Raw genomic sequence first — 21685 nt, forward strand, 5'->3', positions numbered from 1 at the left:
GATGCGAGTACGATAGCGAAATCTACCGTGTCACCCGCCTAGGTGATCCCGACTAATGCTGAACGAACAGTGTTGCCCTGGTTGTTCAAGACCGCCAGAGCATAGCGACGTTCAGTGCTGTAGGCGATGTCGTCCACTTAGTAAACTCCTTCTGCTCGGCCATAGTTGCGTTTCAGTTCCTTGACAAGAGGTTTCCAGCATTTGATGTGAAATGTGGAGTGCATGTTTACAGGTAAGGGTTGGACGTTTTGCTGGTCTTTTGTTTGGCGGGAGTTGACGTCGCTTGTTCTCGTTGAATCACGGAGTGTAGTGAAGTTTTCAGAATGTAACGGCCTGATTTAGTGGTGGTGAGCCTACTGTATTAACGCGATTGCGTTAATGAGCTCGCTTCGCAGAAATTACAGTGTTGGCATCGTTGCTTGTGAATGAAAAATCAGCGTTGTCCGTGAGCTAGAATTTGAGGAAGCGGCAAATAAAATAAATCATAAAAATATTTTTTTCGAGTGAGAATCGAACCCAGGCCTTTTGCGTGGCAAGCAGGTGTTCCACCAGAGGCACGGTCCCGCTTATGACTGCGACATAAAAAAAAAACTACATGTAGCGGGAGGAGTCTCCTTAACGCAAGTAATATTGCATCTGCCGCTCTTCCACCGCCCCGTCGCTGTTCGTCCAAGCGGAGAAAGGTTGGTACATAACTGAAAAGTGGAGAAAACAGCGCGAACACAGGACTCAGTGTCACCTTCCTTCATTCGGTGCTGCCGCTGTTTTTTCCACTTTTCAGACCAAATAATGCCCAGATCCATACGTGCACGTCAAACAAATCCGGTTTGCGTGTTTACAGAGCTTGCGAACCATGTAGTGAATAAAATAAAAATGCTGTCCAAGAAGGAAGCTCTACCCCAATAGCTTGCCGAAAAATGTCACTCACGCAGAAAAAGGAGGTACGAGAAGGCGTTCGAGATGAACTTGACGAATGGCTTCTTCATGACCCTTCCTATCCGGCTGCGTGGCAAGAATATGTACATGGCTGAGTAAAAGGGAAAGGCCACACCAATCTTGACAATCTGCAGGCACTGGCCGAAGATGCTCTTTCTCCGGAATCCAGGCAGACCGTCGTACCACAGGGTGCTCATCTGCTGCTGCACGTTCGGGTGTGCCACGAACTGCGTGAGGAAAGGATTCAACGTCAAGCACACCAGCCTGACTTTGTTCTATGGCCAAGAATACATGGTAATGCGCAGAATCTTCATTTGAGCTTGTAGCTCTTATGCAGGCCCGTCCTGTTGAATAATAATGAGAACTGACAATAATGCCAAGGAAAGTCATCTTCTGAATGTGAATGTGGTGCAGTGTCATCGTTTATAGCTTGCGGCAAAATTTTCTATTCACTATTTTGGCATGGTTTCAGGTTAAGCGGGACTGTTTATATGAGTCATCTCACGTTACTTTTATTAGCTCTCTCTGACCGTAAATATAGATGAGGGAAACATTTGAGGTGGCCTAATTCCAGCTGGCTTCACTTCGAAGCAGTCGTTTATTGCATGAGACGTTTCGGTTGCCTGGTTCAGCTTTTATTTGTAATGATGAGTTCGCGGCGCAAGAGCACACTTTAAAGCAAGGACGGGCGCTTCAGAGTCTGCGCGTGGTTAATCGAGTGAGCCTTGACCAGTGAGTGGCGACCATCCTGATATTTCTAGCTATCACAAGTATCCGTCAAATCCAGCTACATCTGGAGCCGTTCCTGAACACTGGGCAACCCGGATATTTTTACACTCAAATACGCTATTCCTAACACCACATCTGAGATTTCAGTTATTTACATTGACAAATAAATATGTGTTTTCATGTCTAACGCAACACACGCTGATTCGTATTAAAGGGGCACCTGCAACATTATTTTCCAAGCAATCATCGATAGCTTCATTAAAAGAGTTGATTGCCTCACGAATTGACCGCCGCAAATGTTTTTAGAATCTGTCATGTACGAGCGGAGTTTCAAGGATTTCCGGCATGCGCCTTAAATGGCCCCTCACCAGGTTTGACAATATTGAGCTGGCGAGCGCAATGCATGCACTGGGCGTTCACGATCACGTCTGCCGAAATTTGCAACGCTACGCGCCGCGGAAATGGGTCAAATTTCAAGCTGAACGCTGCTTGCCCTTCCTCTCGCCGGCGCGCGCACGGAGAATGAGGGGATGACGTACATGAGAGAGTGGCCCTACGTAGATGGTAGTGCTGTGACGTTGGTCCTCTACGTAGACGACAGTGCTCTGACGTCGCCAACAGTAGCACGTGACACTGCGACAATTATTTGACACGACATGTGTAGTTTGTGTAATTTGTTGCTTGACTAGATTAATAAAACTTGAGAGAAATAATGACACACACAAAAGGAACGTGTGCGTCTTTTTCATTTTTTTTTCACGTGAATTGCAGCGAGATGCGGGGCTAATGTGCCTCCGTTTCCCGTGCGTTCGTGCTGCAAGAAACATTTAGGAGGCGCAACTCCGATGCTTGAGGCGACCAGATAACGTCACATTGCCGGGGAGCCACTAAGGTCCCTTAATATATAGATGGTAGCGACACTCTCCTCCATATCCTCTCCAAAGTGTCCAACCCTCCTCTCCCAAGTGTCCAAACCTTATCTATATCCTCTCCCAAACGGCCACCGTGCGGGCGCCGGCCCTATCACCCGGCTCGCGCCACTTTCTTATCAAGAATGCTGTGTCACGCTGATAAAGCGCGCAACGCTGGTGACCGCGAAGTCGGGTTTGGTGAAAAATGAAAACATAAAAAAAAGAAAGAAGTTTGCGCGCGTTTCCCGTGCGACGGCCCGTGAAGCGGGGAGATGGAAGGTGGGAGAGGAGGGTGCTCGGCGTGGCGGCTCGGTTAAAAGAAAGACGGTACTTTCCGAAAAATATACAGGGACTTTAGGAGCCACTTCATGCTGGCGGCGTCTGGCGGCACGCGTTGGAATTGCCGCCGTTTCGGTTTCCAAGAGAACCGCCCACACGCGTTGCTCCCGCTTCACCGCAGTCACGGAGCATGGACGCGGAGCGCGTTCGTTTCTTGCTCCACCTTTTCCCTGTAAGACTTGTGCCCGCTTTTGCAGGTTTCCACAAAATACCTGCGTCCCATCTTAGGCTAGCAAATGCCGAAAAAGAGCATACTGTGCGCAGTAGCGTTATTACAGCCACGGCCGCTGCATAAAAAAAAAAAGGTTACTGAGGAGGCAATCCACACACCCACACCACGGCCGCTACATAAAAAAACAGGTGCGGCCTGCTGCGTGGCGCCGAAACGGCGTCCGGCGCCTAGTTCTCCTTGCGCCCGCTCTGGCGCCACCACAACGGTCCAGCTGTTCACGGAGAAACGCTTCTACATGCCGCGTTTGTACGCCCGGCACTTACTCCAATCAGGCCGTAGATAAGGCATTTTATAGTTGCACATTACATGTTGAATATTGAAGTCGTTATTACAACTGCCGATTACCCCACATATGTGAACAGTTTGCCCTGGAGTACCAATGTTTTGTAGAGTGGGCCTCAATACTCTCCATGAATGCTGCCCGTTTGGCTCAACTGAAATGAAAAGTGTTACTCAGTCACTGATCCCGGTAATGGACAGGCAGTCGCCGGGAAAGTTCCAAGGGCTGACTTATCGGCCCACCGAAACGCACCCCCACGAAAGCACACACAATTTAAATGTAGGTCCTTTTAGTGCGCCAACTAATGCCGGTTGTGGTCCAAAGCAAGAGTTAGAGCCAACAGATGACAACACAAACAAAATATATTCTGAGTTAAGGAAGTACAAGCACCAAGCAAACATCCACACTCGGCAGGTATCAATTACAACTCACAACATCACTTAGATGGTGTTTAAAACAACGGGAACAAACTTACCGTGCTACAAATGCACTCTCATCCATTAGAAACTATCCAGAACACTTAAAGGCCTTGAATATTCACCAAACGTGTGCAGCCCGCAATTCTTCGAACGTTTCTCGTATATTTCTCTTCCATGACACACTCAAACAATATCCAGCTTTGGTCACCGTCATTCGGCGACACTCTTCTAAACAGTGCTCCCACGGTGTCATCACTCGATTATCCAAGATCAACTGACCGCACCGCACGACTCACACGAACAACATATTTTCTTCGCCGACTTCACCCTACCGTCCTACCCTCCGTCGTCTCTCGTTTGGATCCTTCCCGGTTTCGCGAACACTCCAAATGATTGTTCGGCTCGTAGCACGTAGCGCAGCGACAGCTAGGGGAAAGGGATTCGTCTCGCCGGTTCGTCTGCGGAATCAGTCGGTTCCACTTTGATTTCTTGAATTCTCCCGATCTGCGTGGCTGTTAGGCTGTCGCGACCGCGACGGCGTTCTCGGTGGAGAGGGTAGGGGTTCGCCCCGGGCGCCTTTTGATGCTTGTCTTTTTTTTTTCGTTGCGCGCACCCGTTGGGGGTAGCAGTCAGCGCAGTGGCTTGATGCTGTAGTCGGGATGCGGCGGCGCGCGGCTGTTTTAGCCCTCGTTTGTGACAGAAAGAGCTCTGTTACGAATATTACGCTTCCCGACACTGTAGATCGCATGGCAATACGTGGTACTTCACAGTAGCGTCTTTTCACACGTTCGAGTTGCACAGCGGCACACAACAGGTTCGCGTCATCACACCGCTAAAAAAACCGTCTGCCACACACGCGCACACCAAAAAACCGTACTCATGCGCAGGAAACACGAGGCAAGCTGCTCACACGCGCGGTCACACACAAGAAAGACACGAGAAAGCACACGGACACGCATAAATTCTGAGGCGACCACATAGTAACACGAACCAGCGTCTGCCTTGCAGACCGTGCTTGTGGCGCCCTCACCCAAAACAGCTGCCGCTCAGCCGACCCGCGCTCGCCCATTGACGGCGACGCGACGTAGCAGGCCGCACGTGTTTTTTTTTATGTAGCGGTCGTGCCCACACACACAAAAATGCTTGCCCGCTGAAGCAAACGCCGCTGTCGACTGCTCACGAACGCTGCGAAAGAGACCACGCGCGGGCGTGCTCGCCAGGCCAGTACCACGTTTTCTTTTTTGGTGGGTGCGGCTTCGCGCCGCAAGGCGCCGCCAATCCGCCTCTTTCATTTTCCTGTGCTGCCCTCTACCAACGTTACTAGATACATTCAGTTGTCAAACTCTCCGCTGCCGCCATACTCCGCAGGTGGCACCCTTCCTGTGCTTGTCGCCAGACGGCGGGACCGTCGCATCGGGCTCCAGCCGGCGCGGTGTCGTCTGCTCAGCGCAGGCGCGTTTTAGGGGCGAAGCTCCTTAAGGCGGCACCCGTTCGTCCCTCGTAGTCGTAGTCGTAGTAGTCGTAGTGCGTAACCAGTCTTACGCTTTGACCTCCAAGGTGGTGCCGGTGGGAGATTTTTCCTGTGCGTTGTTGAACAATAAAAAATTCGCAGCGTGCGCGTTAACTAAAAGCCGACTTCTTCTGTCTCTCATTCCCATTAGCAGCCATTGTTTACCTCCAAGGTAGTGCCTGGTGAGATTTCTCCTGTGCGTGATTAAACAATAAAAATTTTGTTCAAAACGCCGCCGTTGATTGATGAAATAAACCAACGAAAGACGCCAGATGTTTTGTAAAAGCAAAACGAAAGAACGCCAGATGTTTCTAAAGCAAAACGAAAAGACGCCAGCTGCTTAACGAAAGACGCGAGATGTTTTCTAAAGCAATGGTTTTCTAAACAATGAAAATTCACAGCATACATGTAAAATTAAAGTGAGCTGCAAGTCGTCATAACTCATCGAACCTTTAGTATAAACGCGCCCGATCTCACGTCGGTGATGATGTACTGGGCAGAATTCACGGAAGATTCACGGTTTACCGATGAACCTCCGCAGCTTCGCCCACTCATCATCATTCACTCCGTGGATATGCTGTGATTTTTTCACTTGATAGCGCTATCTAAGTGTTTTTAAAAGTTGTTTTAGACACTTATGCGTTCATGGCTAGCAAACATGGTACGCTCTATTGCATTAGGCACGGATGACATGCAACATTTTTTTTCAAGTACTCATTCACTCCATTTCAAAGCAGATCGGACGGTATTACTTCACTTGTTTATTTATTTTGAATACCTGCAGTTATACATCCCAGGCAGCACGCCGCCATTGGACCGATCTTGGCCCAACGTCGGCAAATGACGGCAGTAATATTGGCCCCACGTCGGCAAATCACGCTCGCGCTACTTTCACACGCATCGGCCCGACGTTGGCTAGCCGCTGTTGGGCCGATGCGGGCTTGCCGGCTTCGGGCCGACGTGGGCTAGCTGCCGTTGGGCCGATGCGGGCTTGCCGGCTTCGGGCCGACGTGGGCTAGCCGCCGTTGGGCCGACGTGGGCTAGCCAGCGTCGGTCCGAGACGGGCCTGCCGTTATTCAGCCGATGATGGCAAGCCGTCATTGGGCCTATGTATGCTAGCCGATGCTGGCGTGGTGTCGGCCCCGCCGACATCGGGTAGCCGCCGGCGTGACCGTTTACACCCGTTATTATGTTTTAGCAGTGGTGGCTTACCATGCGTTAAGTACGGTAGTACTGTACCGTCGGGGTCTGCACCTAGTTTATATGGGGACACCGGCGGTAGTTGCTCGATGCGTAAAGTAACTTGATCAGGCAGGCTGATACACGCGTTATACAGTAAAATGGCTGCGTGCCGACCACGGCAGCTCGGTATTACTGTGGTTACTGTACTGTAAATCAGCAGCGCTAAAATAGACTATTCGCGGCCCAACGGCATTCATCGACTACCATTGGTGCCATATTCGAAAAATGCTGCCTAATTAGAACGACTGCTCCACTGATGTCTTAGTGTGCGATTAAGACCCACAATTCTGTCGAACCGTGCAAGGCCGAGAACGAAAGTCAATATTGTCTCTAACACAACTAAATTGATGAAAGGCCTGCTGCACCAACTACGCATCGTCTGAGAAATTAAGGAGCAACACATTTGCAAGGTGATAAACACAAATTTATTCACAAGTATGAGCACACGCCAGCATTTCCGGAATAATTATGCCATAAAGGGATATCTAAACATCTACAGATACCGTACCCAACATCTAAAACAACCCCACAGCCACCGTATTCCTCAAAAAAGCAGGCCAATCCTAATCGAGAATGGGGTCAGGCGCAAAAGCATAGGCGTGAGCAGGGTTCCCCTTCAGAGGGGGGGGGGGGGGCGAAGGTTAATCGCGGCGCCCCCCCCTCCCTATTATGTCAATGTGTTTGGCAGACCTTGCGCCCACCTCTTCTTAGGTGACTACGGGGGCCGGCCGCCCCCCTGCCCCACTGTGCGCACGCCTATGCGAAGAGTTACAATCTCATCAACGTTATGCGCGGTACATTCACTATAAATATTGAAAGAACTAGAACGCGCAAAAATAGGAATAAGGATTAACGAAGAATATGTTAGCTACTTGCGTTTTGCGGACGATATCGCGCTTTTCAGTAACGACGGTGCCGAATCACGAAAAAAATTCTGGAGATGTAAATGAAAGCAGCATCAAAGTAGGATTAAAGACGGACCCAAAGAAAAGAAAGATAATTAGGCGGCCTGCCGGAAAAGCGAGATTAAGAATGGCATTTAGACTAGAAGATTGTGCAACGCGTGAGCTAATTAGGAGCAGAGGAGCACCCCCCCCCCGACCTTTATTAAATTCACCAAGGAACGGTAGGCATTCGCAAGACATGACCGGCAATTAAATTAGCGTTATCCTATAAGCGGAAATTGCAATTTTTCAGTGATAACTTAAGGGCCAAAAAGATAGATAAACTGCTGCACGCGACGCGAAAAACATTGCGAGCGGTACCACAAGATCCCATGAACTCTACATCTAAACAAGATAGACACGCACGCATTCCTAATTTAAAGGTAAGATTGTAACAGAAAGGAATCGTGCATAAAAACCACTCACGTGTGCCCGTTGGATCGCTAGAAACACGAGCGAATAAAAAATGCAAGCGCACCATATCAGAATACACAAAACACGATGGTCAATAGAAAATACGCGATAAGAAGAGGACAAAAATCTGATGACACGTAACAGTAGTGAACACGTGGCCTTATATGAGGTGAGCGAGTTCAACATAGAAGCAGGGGGCCACTGGTTTCTCGCTGCGGTGATCTCTGCCGAAAACAATGCCGGAATCCTGCTGCGTATCCGTCTCGTGCACAATTTTGACTTTCCACCACACATGTCCACACACCGCACTTCTTGAAGAATTCTGCTGGTCGGAGTAAAAAAAAAAACTGCTCCCGCAGCTACGATTGTCCGTCCGCCGGGACGGCCACCCTACCCTGCCTGGTCAAGCGAGTTTCGCGACAATGACGCTGAACGAGGGGAAGGGAGGGAGGGGGGGGGGAGTAGAGGTTGAAGAAGACGAAAAAAAAGTCGAATTCTCCCTTCTTGAAAGCACGGCTCAGCCTATCACAATAGTGTGCGATCCCCCCAGCATGTCTATGGGCATGCCGTTTGAGAAAGGCGTTCGTCGAATTTTCGATGCATCACTTGTTGCCACATGTCGCTACATGAAAACGTACACCACGTTGGAGCCGCATTTTTCATCGTATTTCACGTGCCATAATGATAATTTTATGCGACTGTTTCTGAAAGCACGTGGGAAGCAATCGTTGAGCGAGATTTTTACTTGAAAAAGATATGTATGTCACAAAATGGACGGCAACGAAGTGCAAATACGAACTGACAAACGCGTGGCAAACACGTGTTTGTCAGTTCGTTAAAGTTGGTCAGCGGGCTAGTTGATTTGGAAACATTCAAACGACAAAACGTGTCTTCACTTCGTCCGGTCTTTTTTGCACCATACCTATTTTTCTCAAGTAATGAACCAACTAGCTCAGCAACACGCCTTGCTGAGCTTTTTACTATTTTCATAAAGTAAAATTATGTGACATCACTGAAGCAAATGCGCTTGTTACGCGTGACCCAAACACGCGCGTGAGTAAATATGTGTAAACACAGAGATGGGAAACTGTCCGTGTAGTATATGAGCGCTCGCGCCACACATTCAGCGGCTGAAAGGATATAGCGCTATAAATATGATGACAGGCTCGATTTATGCAGAGAATTAGTATTCACATAAAACTTCTTCCGCTAAAAGCATTCGTGCGGTAATGTTTGGGTGAATTTTGATGCTGGATACATTAGTCAAGTCGGTCGACCAGTGGCAAACACATTTACAAAACAAAAGTACTTCGAACTTGGCCCATGAAGTTAATGGTATGTGTTATAACGGTTCAACATTTTTTGAAAGCGTTGAACAGCTGGTCAACGAAGTGGCCATCTAATTTGAGTCAGTTATTCTTCTAAAGACCACCATTTTGGTAGAAAAGTGACTGTGCTAGTGATAGTTGTTAGTCATTGTCATAGCAGAAACTAATAAGAGAATGCAAGGTATTCAGTCGGCCATACTTCGCGCCCCGAGTCGTAAGTGCGGCATTAGCACGGTACAATATTTGAACTTTGTTATTTGTGCTAGTACAGCAATTCATGTAGCGGCATTCTGCAGCTTAAGCTACAAATATTCAAGCGCCTAATGCTCTATTGCATTACGATTGTATCCTAGGTGGTTGAGCTGCCGGGATTCTTCGGCAGGCTGAAGGTAGAGCGCAACGTCGAGGTTATTCTCGTCACTGACGGCCGGCAACACGGCGTCCAGCGTCGTTGAGGGGCCTCCGTGAACTACTCTGAACTGTGTGATATGTGCGCCGTTTCTTACACTGCCTTGTTAACTTCAGGTTATGTGCGGAAGATATTATGGCGTCCCATGTCATGTGTTCGACGCCTACGGGTGATGTCGCCTACGGGTGATGTCCGTCGGTGACTTGTGTGGCTCTATTTCAAGATGGTTTGCGTTAGCTCTGCCGTAAAAGCCGTACCTCTGTCGGTGACGAGGACTTTTGGAGCGCCGCGACGCAGGAGGACGTTCTCAACAGGGCATGTATACTGTCTGAAGGGAGACAAGAAAGTTCCAACATCGTCGATAAGCCATCGGCTCCGCCGATGTCAGCTGAAGCACGGCAGAATGACGGCATGCTCGGCCCGATGTTGCCGGTGAAAACCATCGGCTCGGCCGATGTCGGCGTAAGTACGGCAAAACGGCGGGTAACTCGGCCCAATGTTGCCGGTGAAAACCATTGGCGAAGCCGATATCGGCGGAAGAACAGGAAAACGCCGGCAGACTCGGCCCAATGTTGCCGGTGAAAGAAATCGGCTAAGCCGATATCGGCGGAAAGACGGCAGAACGCAGGAAAACTTGGCCCAATGTTGCCGGTGAAAGCCCAACATCGGCTGAAAGGCGGCAAAGTCGGCCCAATTTTGCCGGCGAAAGTCAACGGCTCCGCCGATATCGGCGCCAGCCTGGCAACGCTGGCCCGAGGTGGGGCCGCGCACAGCCGCCGTAAAACCAATATCGGCCCGACGTTGTGTGCTGCCTGGGATCCTGCAGGTACTTATACATACATGCACTTATGCATTTAACAGTTATACATCCACAAAAAATTATGCACATGTGCAACCCAGTTGCTGACAGTCTCCTTTTCATAGCAATTTAGCACGCTTTCTTGCTGCTTTCACTGGCACACTAGAGTCTCGCTGCTGGCGAAGAAACTTCGAATAGAAATGCATACGTGTGGTCAAATAAAATTTGATGATTCGCGCACTCAGCTCCTCAAAATGCTCTGTGCAGAATACCCGAGTCAGAGAACATCCAGACAGCTCTCCCATTATAGTCCAGAACAAATCTGCGAACGCTTTGTTACCATTGGTCCTTTTTTCAATTACACGTTCAATGCCGCTAAGCATAGATGTCAAAGCACCTGATGGATGCTGCAGTGCACCAGGCACAAAGGATCGCATCTCTGTTAAGGCTGCTGCTGCTGGTACGTGGTTATCAGATATACAAGTTGCAAGGCAATCTTCACAACTGGTGAACTTTCGCGCCTTCTTCACGACATAACCACCAAGGTAGTACAGCGCGCTTGCTTTCGCAGTCGTGCGGTTACACGCGTGAAGCTTATGTGCAGCTTTTAAAAGGGCGGTTAAGTCTTCGATAGCACGGATGGGAATACTTGCGTAAGCACTCGCTGCACGACCGTAGGCACTTCCTGTGGCCGAACTTTCGCTGGTGACAACTACGCTCTTTTCAATTTGCAAGGTTTTCTCTTCGTGCTTTACCGTGAAAAATGCGACGAATTCGCTCTCACTCCTGTCCCCATGTTCATGAACCCCCGTCATCACGCGCCAGCCGGGGGGCAACTCTACAGATTTCATATCAGCTATCGTTAATTCCTGAGTGTCTTGAGCTGGAAAGTCTTCCGGCTGCTCGAGGTTATAGCATGGCGCAACTCGGCGCTGCTCGCTTCGCGCTTTTGCACCTTGGCTTGCGTTTTTTCTCCGGTGGCTTCGACAGGTACGCGGGCAGGTTCGGAAACACCTTGGGTACGGCGTCTTTTGCGAGACTCCATTTGCCTCGTGGGATTTCGACGGATTTCCCGTCGATGACATGGACGTACGTTTTCAATATGTCCTGTTGATGAAAGTGGAGGTCGCACACTCTTGACGTTGCTGTCAATTCCTTGCCCGCACGTGGATTTGTTCCAAGCTGCGCGAAGACTCACGTCGGTCGGAGCGTAGAAAAAATGTCTGTCCGAGCTGCTTGCGTCCTTGCGGTATCCGCTCGCGCACCCCGGCACGCAACAAGTTGGCATGGTCACCCCAAACAGACGACACATATGATGCGAACGCAGTACGAAACGCCACCACAAAAGGTGCAGAAGGCAGATAGAGAACGCGAACACGCGAATAGACGACACATGATGCGAACGCAATACAAAACGCCACCACAAAAGCTGCAGAAGGCAGATAGAGAACGCGAACAGACGACACATGATGCGAACGCAGTACGAAACGCCACCACAAAAGCTGCAGAAGGCAGATAGAGAACGCGAACGCTTGTGCAGCGTTGGCAGGCGCGCGCGGTATTTTGAAGCCCGATGCGACTGCAGCGCCAAAACCTAGCAAGTGTGGTGGCGGTTCCGCGCAGTACAAACAAGTTTGAAAACTGAATGTATTCTAGTAACGTTGCCCTCTACCGTTTTGGTAGGGGTTTGGTAGGAGCCGGGAGAACCGGTAGTGCCAGAAGTAAAGCCTCCGAGATGAGGAGACGTTTTGCGACTTTTCCGCTAGGGGAGGGCGCATGCGCCGAGGCATCGTGAAAAAGGTGGATTGAAGTGCCTCCTTCGGCGCATGTTATTTTTGTATTTTTGTGACGTTATCTGGACGCCCGCCGACGCCTGTTCTAACGAGAGTTTCGCCTCCTAAATATTTCTTCCTCCGTGCCCCGCAGTTAGCGCAACGAGCCCGCCAGCCCTGGAAACGAAGGTAATGTCACGGCCATGCAGCGGCCGTGGTAATGTTCTGGTGCGTTCGAGCACTCATTATGCTCATTTATTCTTGCGCGTACAAGTAAACGTTAATGCGGCACTGGCTCATGATACCGCCACTCTCGTACCCGTACAAATGTCGCAACTTTCATGCCCGTCCCTCAGAAACAAGAAGGAAAGAAGTCTTAATCTTAAGGGCTCGTTTTCTTTGTTATGCACAATATTAATGAGAACTAACAGACAATAATGCCAAGGAAAGTATAGGGGATGTTTTTAGTTGTAAATGTAAGGTAAATGGGAAGAAAGAAAAGTGGACGAAAAGATAGCTTGCCGCGGGCAGGGACCGAACCTGCGACCTTCGAATAACGCGTCCGATGCTCTACCAAATGAGCTACCGCGGCGGCCATCCCCTCGTCCACTTTATAGGGTATATATGCACATTTAAACGTGGGAGCGTCAGTCAGCGCCGCCAGTAGCCATGACGGCGAGTGTGGAACACTCTTTTTCTGCCTGTTGGCGTCACGTAGCACGTGAACTTATTACGAGCTGGCAGCTGACCAATAATCCCTCCCATACTACCTGAAAGCATCAAGTCTGCCAGAACGAGATCCTCGCTATGAATGAAGGAAAGAAGTGTTAATCTTAAGGGCTCGTTTTCTTTGTTATACACAATATTAATGAGAACTAACAGACAATAATGCCAAGGAAAGTATAGGGGATGTTTTTAGTTGTAAATGTAAGGTAAATGGGAAGAAAGAAAAGTGGACGAAAAGATAGCTTGCCGCGGGCAGTGACCGAACCTGCGACCTTCGAATAAAGCGTCCGATGCTCTACCAACTGAGCTACCGCGGCGGCCATCCCCTCGTCCACTTTATAGGGTATATATGCACATTTAAACGTGGCAGCGTCAGTCAGCGCCGCCAGTAGCCATGACGGCGAGTGTGGAACACTCTTTTTCTGCCTGTTGGCGTCACGTAGCACGTGAACTTATTACGAGCTGGCAGCTGACCAATAATCCCTCCCATACTACCTGAAAGCATCAAGTCTGCCAGAACGAGATCCTCGCTATGAATGAAGGAAAGAAGTGTTAATCTTAAGGGCTCGTTTTCTTTGTTATACACAATATTAATGAGAACTAACAGACAATAATGCCAAGGAAAGTATAGGGGATGTTTTTAGTTGTAAATGTAAGGCAAATGGGAAGAAAGAAAAGTGGACGAAAAGATAGCTTGCCGCGGGCAGTGACCGAACCTGCGACCTTCGAATAACGCGTCCGATGCTCTACCAACTGAGCTACCGCGGCGGCCATCCCCTCGTCCACTTTATAGGGTATATATGCACATTTAAACGTGGGAGCGTCAGTCAGCGCCGCCAGTAGCCATGACGGCGAGTGTGGAACACTCTTTTTCGGCCTGTTGGCGTCACGTAGCACGTGAACTTATTACGAGCTGGCAGCTGACCAATAATCCCTCGCATACTACCTGAAAGCATCAAGTCTGCCAGAACGAGATCCTCGCTATGAATGAAGGAAAGAAGTGTTAATCTTAAGGGCTCGTTTTCTTTGTTATACACAATAATAATGAGAACTAACAGACAATAAAGCCAAGGAAAGTATAGGGGATGTTTTTAGTTGTAAATGTAAGGTAAATGGGAAGAAAGAAAAGTGGACGAAAAGATAGCTTGCCGCGGGCAGTGACCGAACCTGGGACCTTCGAATAACGCGTCCGATGCTCTACCAAATGAGCTACCGCGGCGGCCATCCCCTCGTCCACTTTATAGGGTATATATGCACATTTAAACGTGGGAGCGTCAGTCAGCGCCGCCAGTAGCCATGACGGCGAGTGTGGAACACTCTTTTTCGGCCTGTTGGCGTCACGTAACACGTGAACTTATTACGAGCTGGCAGCTGACCAATAATCCCTCGCATACTACCTGAAAGCATCAAGTCTGCCAGAACGAGATCCTCGCTATGAATGAAGGAAAGAAGTGTTAATCTTAAGGGCTCGTTTTCTTTGTTACACACAATATTAATGAGAACTAACAGACAATAATGCCAAGGAAAGTATAGGGGATGTTTTTAGTTGTAAATGTAAGGTAAATGGGAAGAAAGAAAAGTGGACGAAAAGATAGCTTGCCGCGGGCAGGGACCGAACCTGCGACCTTCGAATAACGCGTCCGATGCTCTACCAACTGAGCTACCGCGGCGGCCATCCCCTCGTCCACTTTATAGGGTATATATGTACATTTAAACGTGGGAGCGTCAGTCAGCGCCGCCAGTAGCCATGACGGCGAGTGTGGAACACTCTTTTTCGGCCTGTTGGCGTCACGTAGCACGTGAACTTATTACGAGCTGGCAGCTGACCAATAATCCCTCGCATACTACCTGAAAGCATCAAGTCTGCCAGAACGAGACCCTCGCTATGAATGAAGGAAAGAAGTGTTAATCTTAAGGGCTCGTTTTCTTTGTTATACACAATATTAATGAGAACTAACACACAATAGTGCCAAGGAAAGTATAGGGGATTTTTTTATCGATGATTTTTGCGCAAACTTTACAAAAAGTGACTGGGGACAGAGAAGGACCACACACACGGCACATATGAGCGCAAACTAACAACTGTTTATTAGAACTATGGAAAGAAATGTATACGGTGACCCACGCATGCGCAACGCTGCCCTAGCTACGACGCCCCCTGCTCTCCTTTATCATCTTGATTTCCATATCGGTGAGCGCAATAGAAGGCGCGCTAATACACTTGCCCTCTGCTGGGCGTCCACGCTAAGCCCTTTCTTTACGGCAAAAACCCACAAGACTGGTTCACCTTTCAGGGTGATTGTTGAGGACAAGGGCACATGGCAGAAGGCACTCGCGGTGTACCTTCAAGAACACCTGGTAAAACTCGATGTGCAAGACCCGTTCATAATTCGCAACTCAGAAGAAGTTGTGCTATTTCTGAAAGAGTGCGACCCGATATGTGCATTCTCAGTGGATGTTACCGACATGTTTTACAGCATACCACAAAAAGTGGCTGTCGAGGCTGTTGAGGAAGCAATCGAAGGATTCGGCGTGACAAAATTTCAAAACGAGTGTGGCACGTCCATGAGAAACTTTATCGACCTACTTCGGAGGTACCTCCAATCACTGTTCGTCGTGTTTGGTGGGAAGATGCTTCTACAACAAGACGGAATTTGCATAGGTTCAAGAATTGCTCCAGTGCTTTGTGACTTGTTCATGGCAAAAGGAAACAGAAAACTGCAGGCCGGTTTACAGGAAGTGGGTGTGGTGAAGTGTGTGAGGTACGTCGATGATTTTCTAGTTTGCCTTCCCTATGGGCTGATGTCTGAGAAGACAAGAGACGAAGTACTGCGCTTATTTGAAAGAGAACATGAAGGGCTTCGGTTCACGTCAGAGGTTCCGGAGCACGGACGCTTACAGTATCTCGATTTGAGCATCACCATGGAAGGCAAGCACACGTGCTGGATGTACAAGACGAGAGGTGAAAAACAAATTTTGCCGTACGATTCCGGACACTCAAAGATTGTAAAAAGAAGCATAGCCACAGCATGCCTTTTGGAAGCGATTAAAAAGTCATGTGAGCACTCCATCGAAGAAGGGGTTGGCATGCAAGTGAAGCGCCTTGAAACGAGTGGCTATCCACGTCATTTAGTGTCATCGATAATGTCGTCATTTGTGCTAAGGCATACAAAGGAGCAACTTCTAGAAGATGGCAAAAGGCCTCCTTTCATTACAATGCCGTACATGCACACGGTGGCACACCGAATAAGAAGGTTGCGGCAAGGTACGGCGTGAGGACGGTCTTCACTGCGCCGAGAAAGCTCATCGGACTATGCGCAAAAGTGGACGGCGACTCTGACAGGGACAAGGAAGCAGTGTGTTTGACCAAACATGCAAATAGGTTCGTCGAGTGCGCGAAAAACGTGGTATACAAAATTCCACTGTCCTGCGGAGCTCATTACGTGGGGCAGACGGGAAGGTGTGTCAATGAAAGGCTGAAGGAACATAGACACAATTGTGGCCTCCTGCAAGCTCCGGAGCATCTGGCGACACACTGCAGCAGGTGCACGTGTCATCCTTTGTTTGAAGAAACGGACATTTTGCACACGTCGAGCAAGCGCACCAAAAGAGAGGTCGTCGAGGCCTTCATTATCAGAACGGCAGCAGAGGGCAAGTGTATTAGCGCGCCTTCTATTGCGCTCACCGATATGGAAATCAAGATGATAAAGGAGAGCAGGGGGCGTCGTAGCTAGGGCAGCGTTGCGCATGCGTGGGTCACCGTATACATTTCTTTCCATAGTTCTAATAAACAGTTGTTAGTTTGCGCTCATATGTGCCGTGTGTGTGGTCCTTCTCTGTCCCCAGTCACTTTTTGTAAAGTTTGCGCAAAAATCATCGATAATGTTTAACCAACTAGCCCACTGCCAAGTTTTTCTCAAGTACATTTCTAGTTCATCGGGCCTACCTGTGAATCATTTACCGCCTCTTCCTCGTGTGTGTGTATTCATCGACTACATTGCTGAAGCAAGCTGCAGAGCCAGAACCATGACGTACGCCCTCAACAAAGGTGTGGCGCCCGAAACGGTAGGAGGAATTTTTGGAAGGCTTTCGCCGACCGAGGCTGTGAGTAGAAGATTGTGCAAGATGCTCAGAATCGAGGCATGGAGACAGATAAGGTTTTTCAAGCTCAACGTTAAGGCCACATGTGCAAGCTGCCTAGCGCCTAAACAATCGGCAGTGACCTACAAGTTCTTCCTTGACTTGGCACACAGAAAAAGTGAAACGTTGTGGTCCTTGCATTTGAAGTTCTTACCAAGAAAGCAGACCCATCGAGCAACACAGGCTCAAAACGCAGTAAACATGACGGGGCACGTTTTGCCTGCTTATGTTGAAGCCTTCCTAAACAAGGGGCCAAAGTTCGCCTTGGAACCAAAGCCTGACCCGGTGGACTTGGTCACGGTTGCTCACGAGCTGAGCAACAAGGTTCCAGAGGATATCAAAGAAAAATGTGTGGGCGACGCAATGGAATGTGCAAAGGCGGCGCTCGATAAACTGAAAGGCCACCGTAGGCAACAAAATCCAAAACGAACCATTGAATGGTTGAAGTCAAACAAACACAAATTGCTGGCGGCAGACAAATCAGGGGAGTTCGTGGTCATGAATCAAGATGATTACGATTCCAGAGCTGAAGAAGCCATGCGAAAGAACTTCAAAATTATCCATGACATCACCGAAAAGAAGCTGTCAAAAGAAAAAAGCGTGACTGCAAAGTTGTGTGAGGAAGCAGGTCTACAGAAAACAGCGAAGGAAGTAAGGGCGAGCAAGGCGTCCACGCTAAGCCCTTTCTTTACGGCAAAAACCCACAAGACTGGTTCACCTTTCAGGGTGATTGTTGAGGACAAGGGCACATGGCAGAAGGCACTCGCGGTGTACCTTCAAGAACACCTGGTAAAACTCGATGTGCAAGACCCGTTCATAATTCGCAACTCAGAAGAAGTTGTGCTATTTCTGAAAGAGTGCGACCCGATATGTGCATTCTCAGTGGATGTTACCGACATGTTTTACAGCATACCACAAAAAGTGGCTGTCGAGGCTGTTGAGGAAGCAATCGAAGGATTCGGCGTGACAAAATTTCAAAACGAGTGTGGCACGTCCATGAGAAACTTTATCGACCTACTTCGGAGGTACCTCCAATCACTGTTCGTCGTGTTTGGTGGGAAGATGCTTCTACAACAAGACGGAATTTGCATAGGTTCAAGAATTGCTCCAGTGCTTTGTGACTTGTTCATGGCAAAAGGAAACAGAAAACTGCAGGCCGGTTTACAGGAAGTGGGTGTGGTGAAGTGTGTGAGGTACGTCGATGATTTTCTAGTTTGCCTTCCCTATGGGCTGATGTCTGAGAAGACAAGAGACGAAGTACTGCGCTTATTTGAAAGAGAACATGAAGGGCTTCGGTTCACGTCAGAGGTTCCGGAGCACGGACGCTTACAGTATCTCGATTTGAGCATCACCATGGAAGGCAAGCACACGTGCTGGATGTACAAGACGAGAGGTGAAAAACAAATTTTGCCGTACGATTCCGGACACTCAAAGATTGTAAAAAGAAGCATAGCCACAGCATGCCTTTTGGAAGCGATTAAAAAGTCATGTGAGCACTCCATCGAAGAAGGGGTTGGCATGCAAGTCAAGCGCCTTGAAACGAGTGGCTATCCACGTCATTTAGTGTCATCGATAATGTCGTCATTTGTGCTAAGGCATACAAAGGAGCAACTTCTAGAAGATGGCAAAAGGCCTCCTTTCATTACAATGCCGTACATGCACACGGTGGCACACCGAATCAAGAAGGTTGCGGCAAGGTACGGCGTGAGGACGGTCTTCACTGCGCCGAGAAAGCTCATCGGACTATGCGCAAAAGTGAACGGCGACTCTGACAGGGACAAGGAAGCAGTGTGTTTGACCAAACATGCAAATAGGTTCGTCGAGTGCGCGAAAAACGTGGTATACAAAATTCCACTGTCCTGCGGAGCTCATTACGTGGGGCAGAGGGGAAGGTGTGTCAATGAAAGGCTGAAGGAACATAGACACAATTGTGGCCTCCTGCAAGCTCCGGGGCATCTGGCGACACACTGCAGCAGGTGCACGTGTCATCCTTTGTTTGAAGAAACGGACATTTTGCACACGTCGAGCAAGCGCACCAAAAGAGAGGTCGTCGAGGCCTTCATTATCAGAACGGCAGCAGAGGGCAAGTGTATTAGCGCGCCTTCTATTGCGCTCACCGATATGGAAATCAAGATGATAAAGGAGAGCAGGGGGCGTCGTAGCTAGGGCAGCGTTGCGCATGCGTGGGTCACCGTATACATTTCTTTCCATAGTTCTAATAAACAGTTGTTAGTTTGCGCTCATATGTGCCGTGTGTGTGGTCCTTCTCTGTCCCCAGTCACTTTTTGTAAAGTTTGCGCAAAAATCATCGATAATGTTTAACCAACTAGCCCACTGCCAAGTTTTTCTCAAGGATTTTTTTAGTTGTAAATGTAAGGTAAATGGGAAGAAAGAAAAATGGACGAAAAGATAGCTTGCCGGGGGCAGGGACCGAACCTGCGACCTTCGAATAACGCGTCCGATGCTCTACCAACTGAGCTACCGCGGCGGCCATCCCCTCGTCCACTTTATAGGGGATATATGTACATTTAAACGTGGGAGCGTCAGTCAGCGCCGCCAGTAGATGACGGCGAGTGTGGAGTACTCTTTTTCTGCTTGTTGGCGTCACGTAGCACGTGAACTTATTACGAGCTGGCAGCTGACCAATAATCCCGCGCATACTACCTGAAAGCATCAAGTCTGCCAGAACGAGACCCTCGCTATGAATCAAGGAAAGAAGTGTTAATCTTAAGGGAAACAATCTCAGAAACAAGTAGTACACCACAGATAACGCCGACAGGACTCCCACGGCCGCTACATAAAAATTGGCCGCGTATCTGCGTGCTTCGCTGCAAATGTCGTCTAAAGACGATAGAAGAGGCGCTGCGTGAGATATGGACGCCATCTGGCAATACGTCGGGAAACATGAGTGCTGTGTTGCGGGCTGGTATTCCCGGCGCAGCGGCAGGCGAAGACCGGCGGTGACCAACGGGACCGGTGGGGACGCCGGCCAGCCCGAACACGCTGTTTGGCGCGATGCGCCGAAGGAGAAGAAATGTCCGCACTCAACGAGTACTCTCCACAAACTCTCTTATTTACACGTCGCCTGGGAAAAACAGGAATGCCAGAGCGCGCCCCCTGTCATTCGTACAATGCAATACTGAACCGAAACCGAAACACAACATGAGCTTGTGCAGGGGGCACGGAGGAAGACAAGTTTCAGCGCAGTCGCATTTTCAGCGCACCTTAAGAAACTAGGGTTGTAACATGGTAGGGCGAGTAGGGCCAGAAGGACCGTCACGACGAAAACCTGCCTCCTCAGTCGTATTCCCCTGGAACGTTGGTGTGGCTTCGCGTTCCCTCCTCCGCTCCTGGCCTTTTCACAAAGCTACTGCCTAAGTACGAAGGCCCCTACCGCGTCCTACGTCAAGCATCCCCAGTTAACTATATTATTGAGCCTGTTGAATCATCTACGAACCGCCGTCGTCGCGAGACTGTTCACGTCGATCGACTGAAGCCGCATTATGACCCACCAGTTGTACCTGTTCCTTAGGTCGCCAGGATGGTTCCTTTTCCGCGGGGGAGTGATTTGTAACATGATAGGGCGCAGACAAGAACGCCTGCGAAAGAAGAAGACGAAGGCGGTTGTTGTTGGCGCTCGCGCTTGGTCGGCTTGGACCGCTGATCGCTTCAGCTGTGGCAATCTTTTAATAAACGCGTTACTGTCTCAACGTTAAACGCATACCATCAAGGTCTTTAAAATTGCGTATCTATGTATTTTCTATTAAAGGAACACACCACCAAATACTTACCTAATGATGTTACGCCTCAGATATGCGTAATATTTACTTTTTGATCGACAACGTTCACAAGTATGAACAGCCGTACCAGTTCAAGATGGGTGGGCGGTAAGCAAGTGGTTCAACTTTGGCCGGTTGGCTGAATCGGGTGACGTGCCGACAAACAGAAAGACAGACAGACCAAAATTTCTGCGTTTAAGTTCCCCAAGAAAGACTATCTTCTTTAAAAATAAACACAGCATATCCACGGAGTGAATGATGATGAGTGGGCGAAGCTGCGGAGGTTCATCGGTAAACCGTGAATCTTCCGTGAATTCTGCTCAGTACATCATCACCGACGTGAGATCGGGCGCGTTTATACTAAAGGTTCGATGAGTTATGACGACTTGCAGCTCACTTTAATTTTACATGTACGCTGTGAATTTTCATTGTTTAGAAAAGCATTGCTTTAGAAAAATCTGGCGTCTTTCGTTAAGCAGCTGGCGTCTTTTCGTCTTGCTTTAGAATCATCTGGCGTTCTTTCGTTCTGCTTTTACAAAACATCTGGCGTCTTTCGTTGGTTTATTTCATCAATCAACGGCGTTTTGAACAAAATTTTTATTGTTTAATCACGCACAGGAGAAATCTCACCAGGCACTACCTTGGAGGTAAACAATGGCTGCTAATGGGAATGAGAGACAGAAGAAGTCGGCTTTTAGCTAACACTTACACTTCTACTTCTACTAACGTTTCCTACTGGAACATGCCAATGGCTGCTAATGGGGAATGAGAGACAG

The 21685-nt window shown here is 48.9% G+C and overlaps 1 protein-coding gene and 1 non-coding gene across 2 annotated transcripts in view; both read right to left on the minus strand.

Moving 5' to 3' along the window:
• Positions 1 to 21685, minus strand: part of LOC119382366 (transient-receptor-potential-like protein) — a 604781-nt gene that overhangs the window by 250506 nt on the left and 332590 nt on the right. Inside the window, exon 6 of the mRNA XM_049412186.1 lies at positions 929 to 1163. Within this exon, the coding sequence (XP_049268143.1) occupies positions 929 to 1163 (235 nt within the window). The remainder of the gene's footprint in view (positions 1 to 928; positions 1164 to 21685) is intronic.
• Trnak-cuu (transfer RNA lysine (anticodon CUU)) lies at positions 13235 to 13307 on the minus strand. The gene has a single exon. It is a non-coding gene; the product is annotated as a tRNA-Lys (tRNA).

This window comes from Rhipicephalus sanguineus, chromosome 2 (genome assembly GCF_013339695.2).
Source record: "Rhipicephalus sanguineus isolate Rsan-2018 chromosome 2, BIME_Rsan_1.4, whole genome shotgun sequence".
Classification (NCBI taxonomy): domain Eukaryota; kingdom Metazoa; phylum Arthropoda; class Arachnida; order Ixodida; family Ixodidae; genus Rhipicephalus; species Rhipicephalus sanguineus.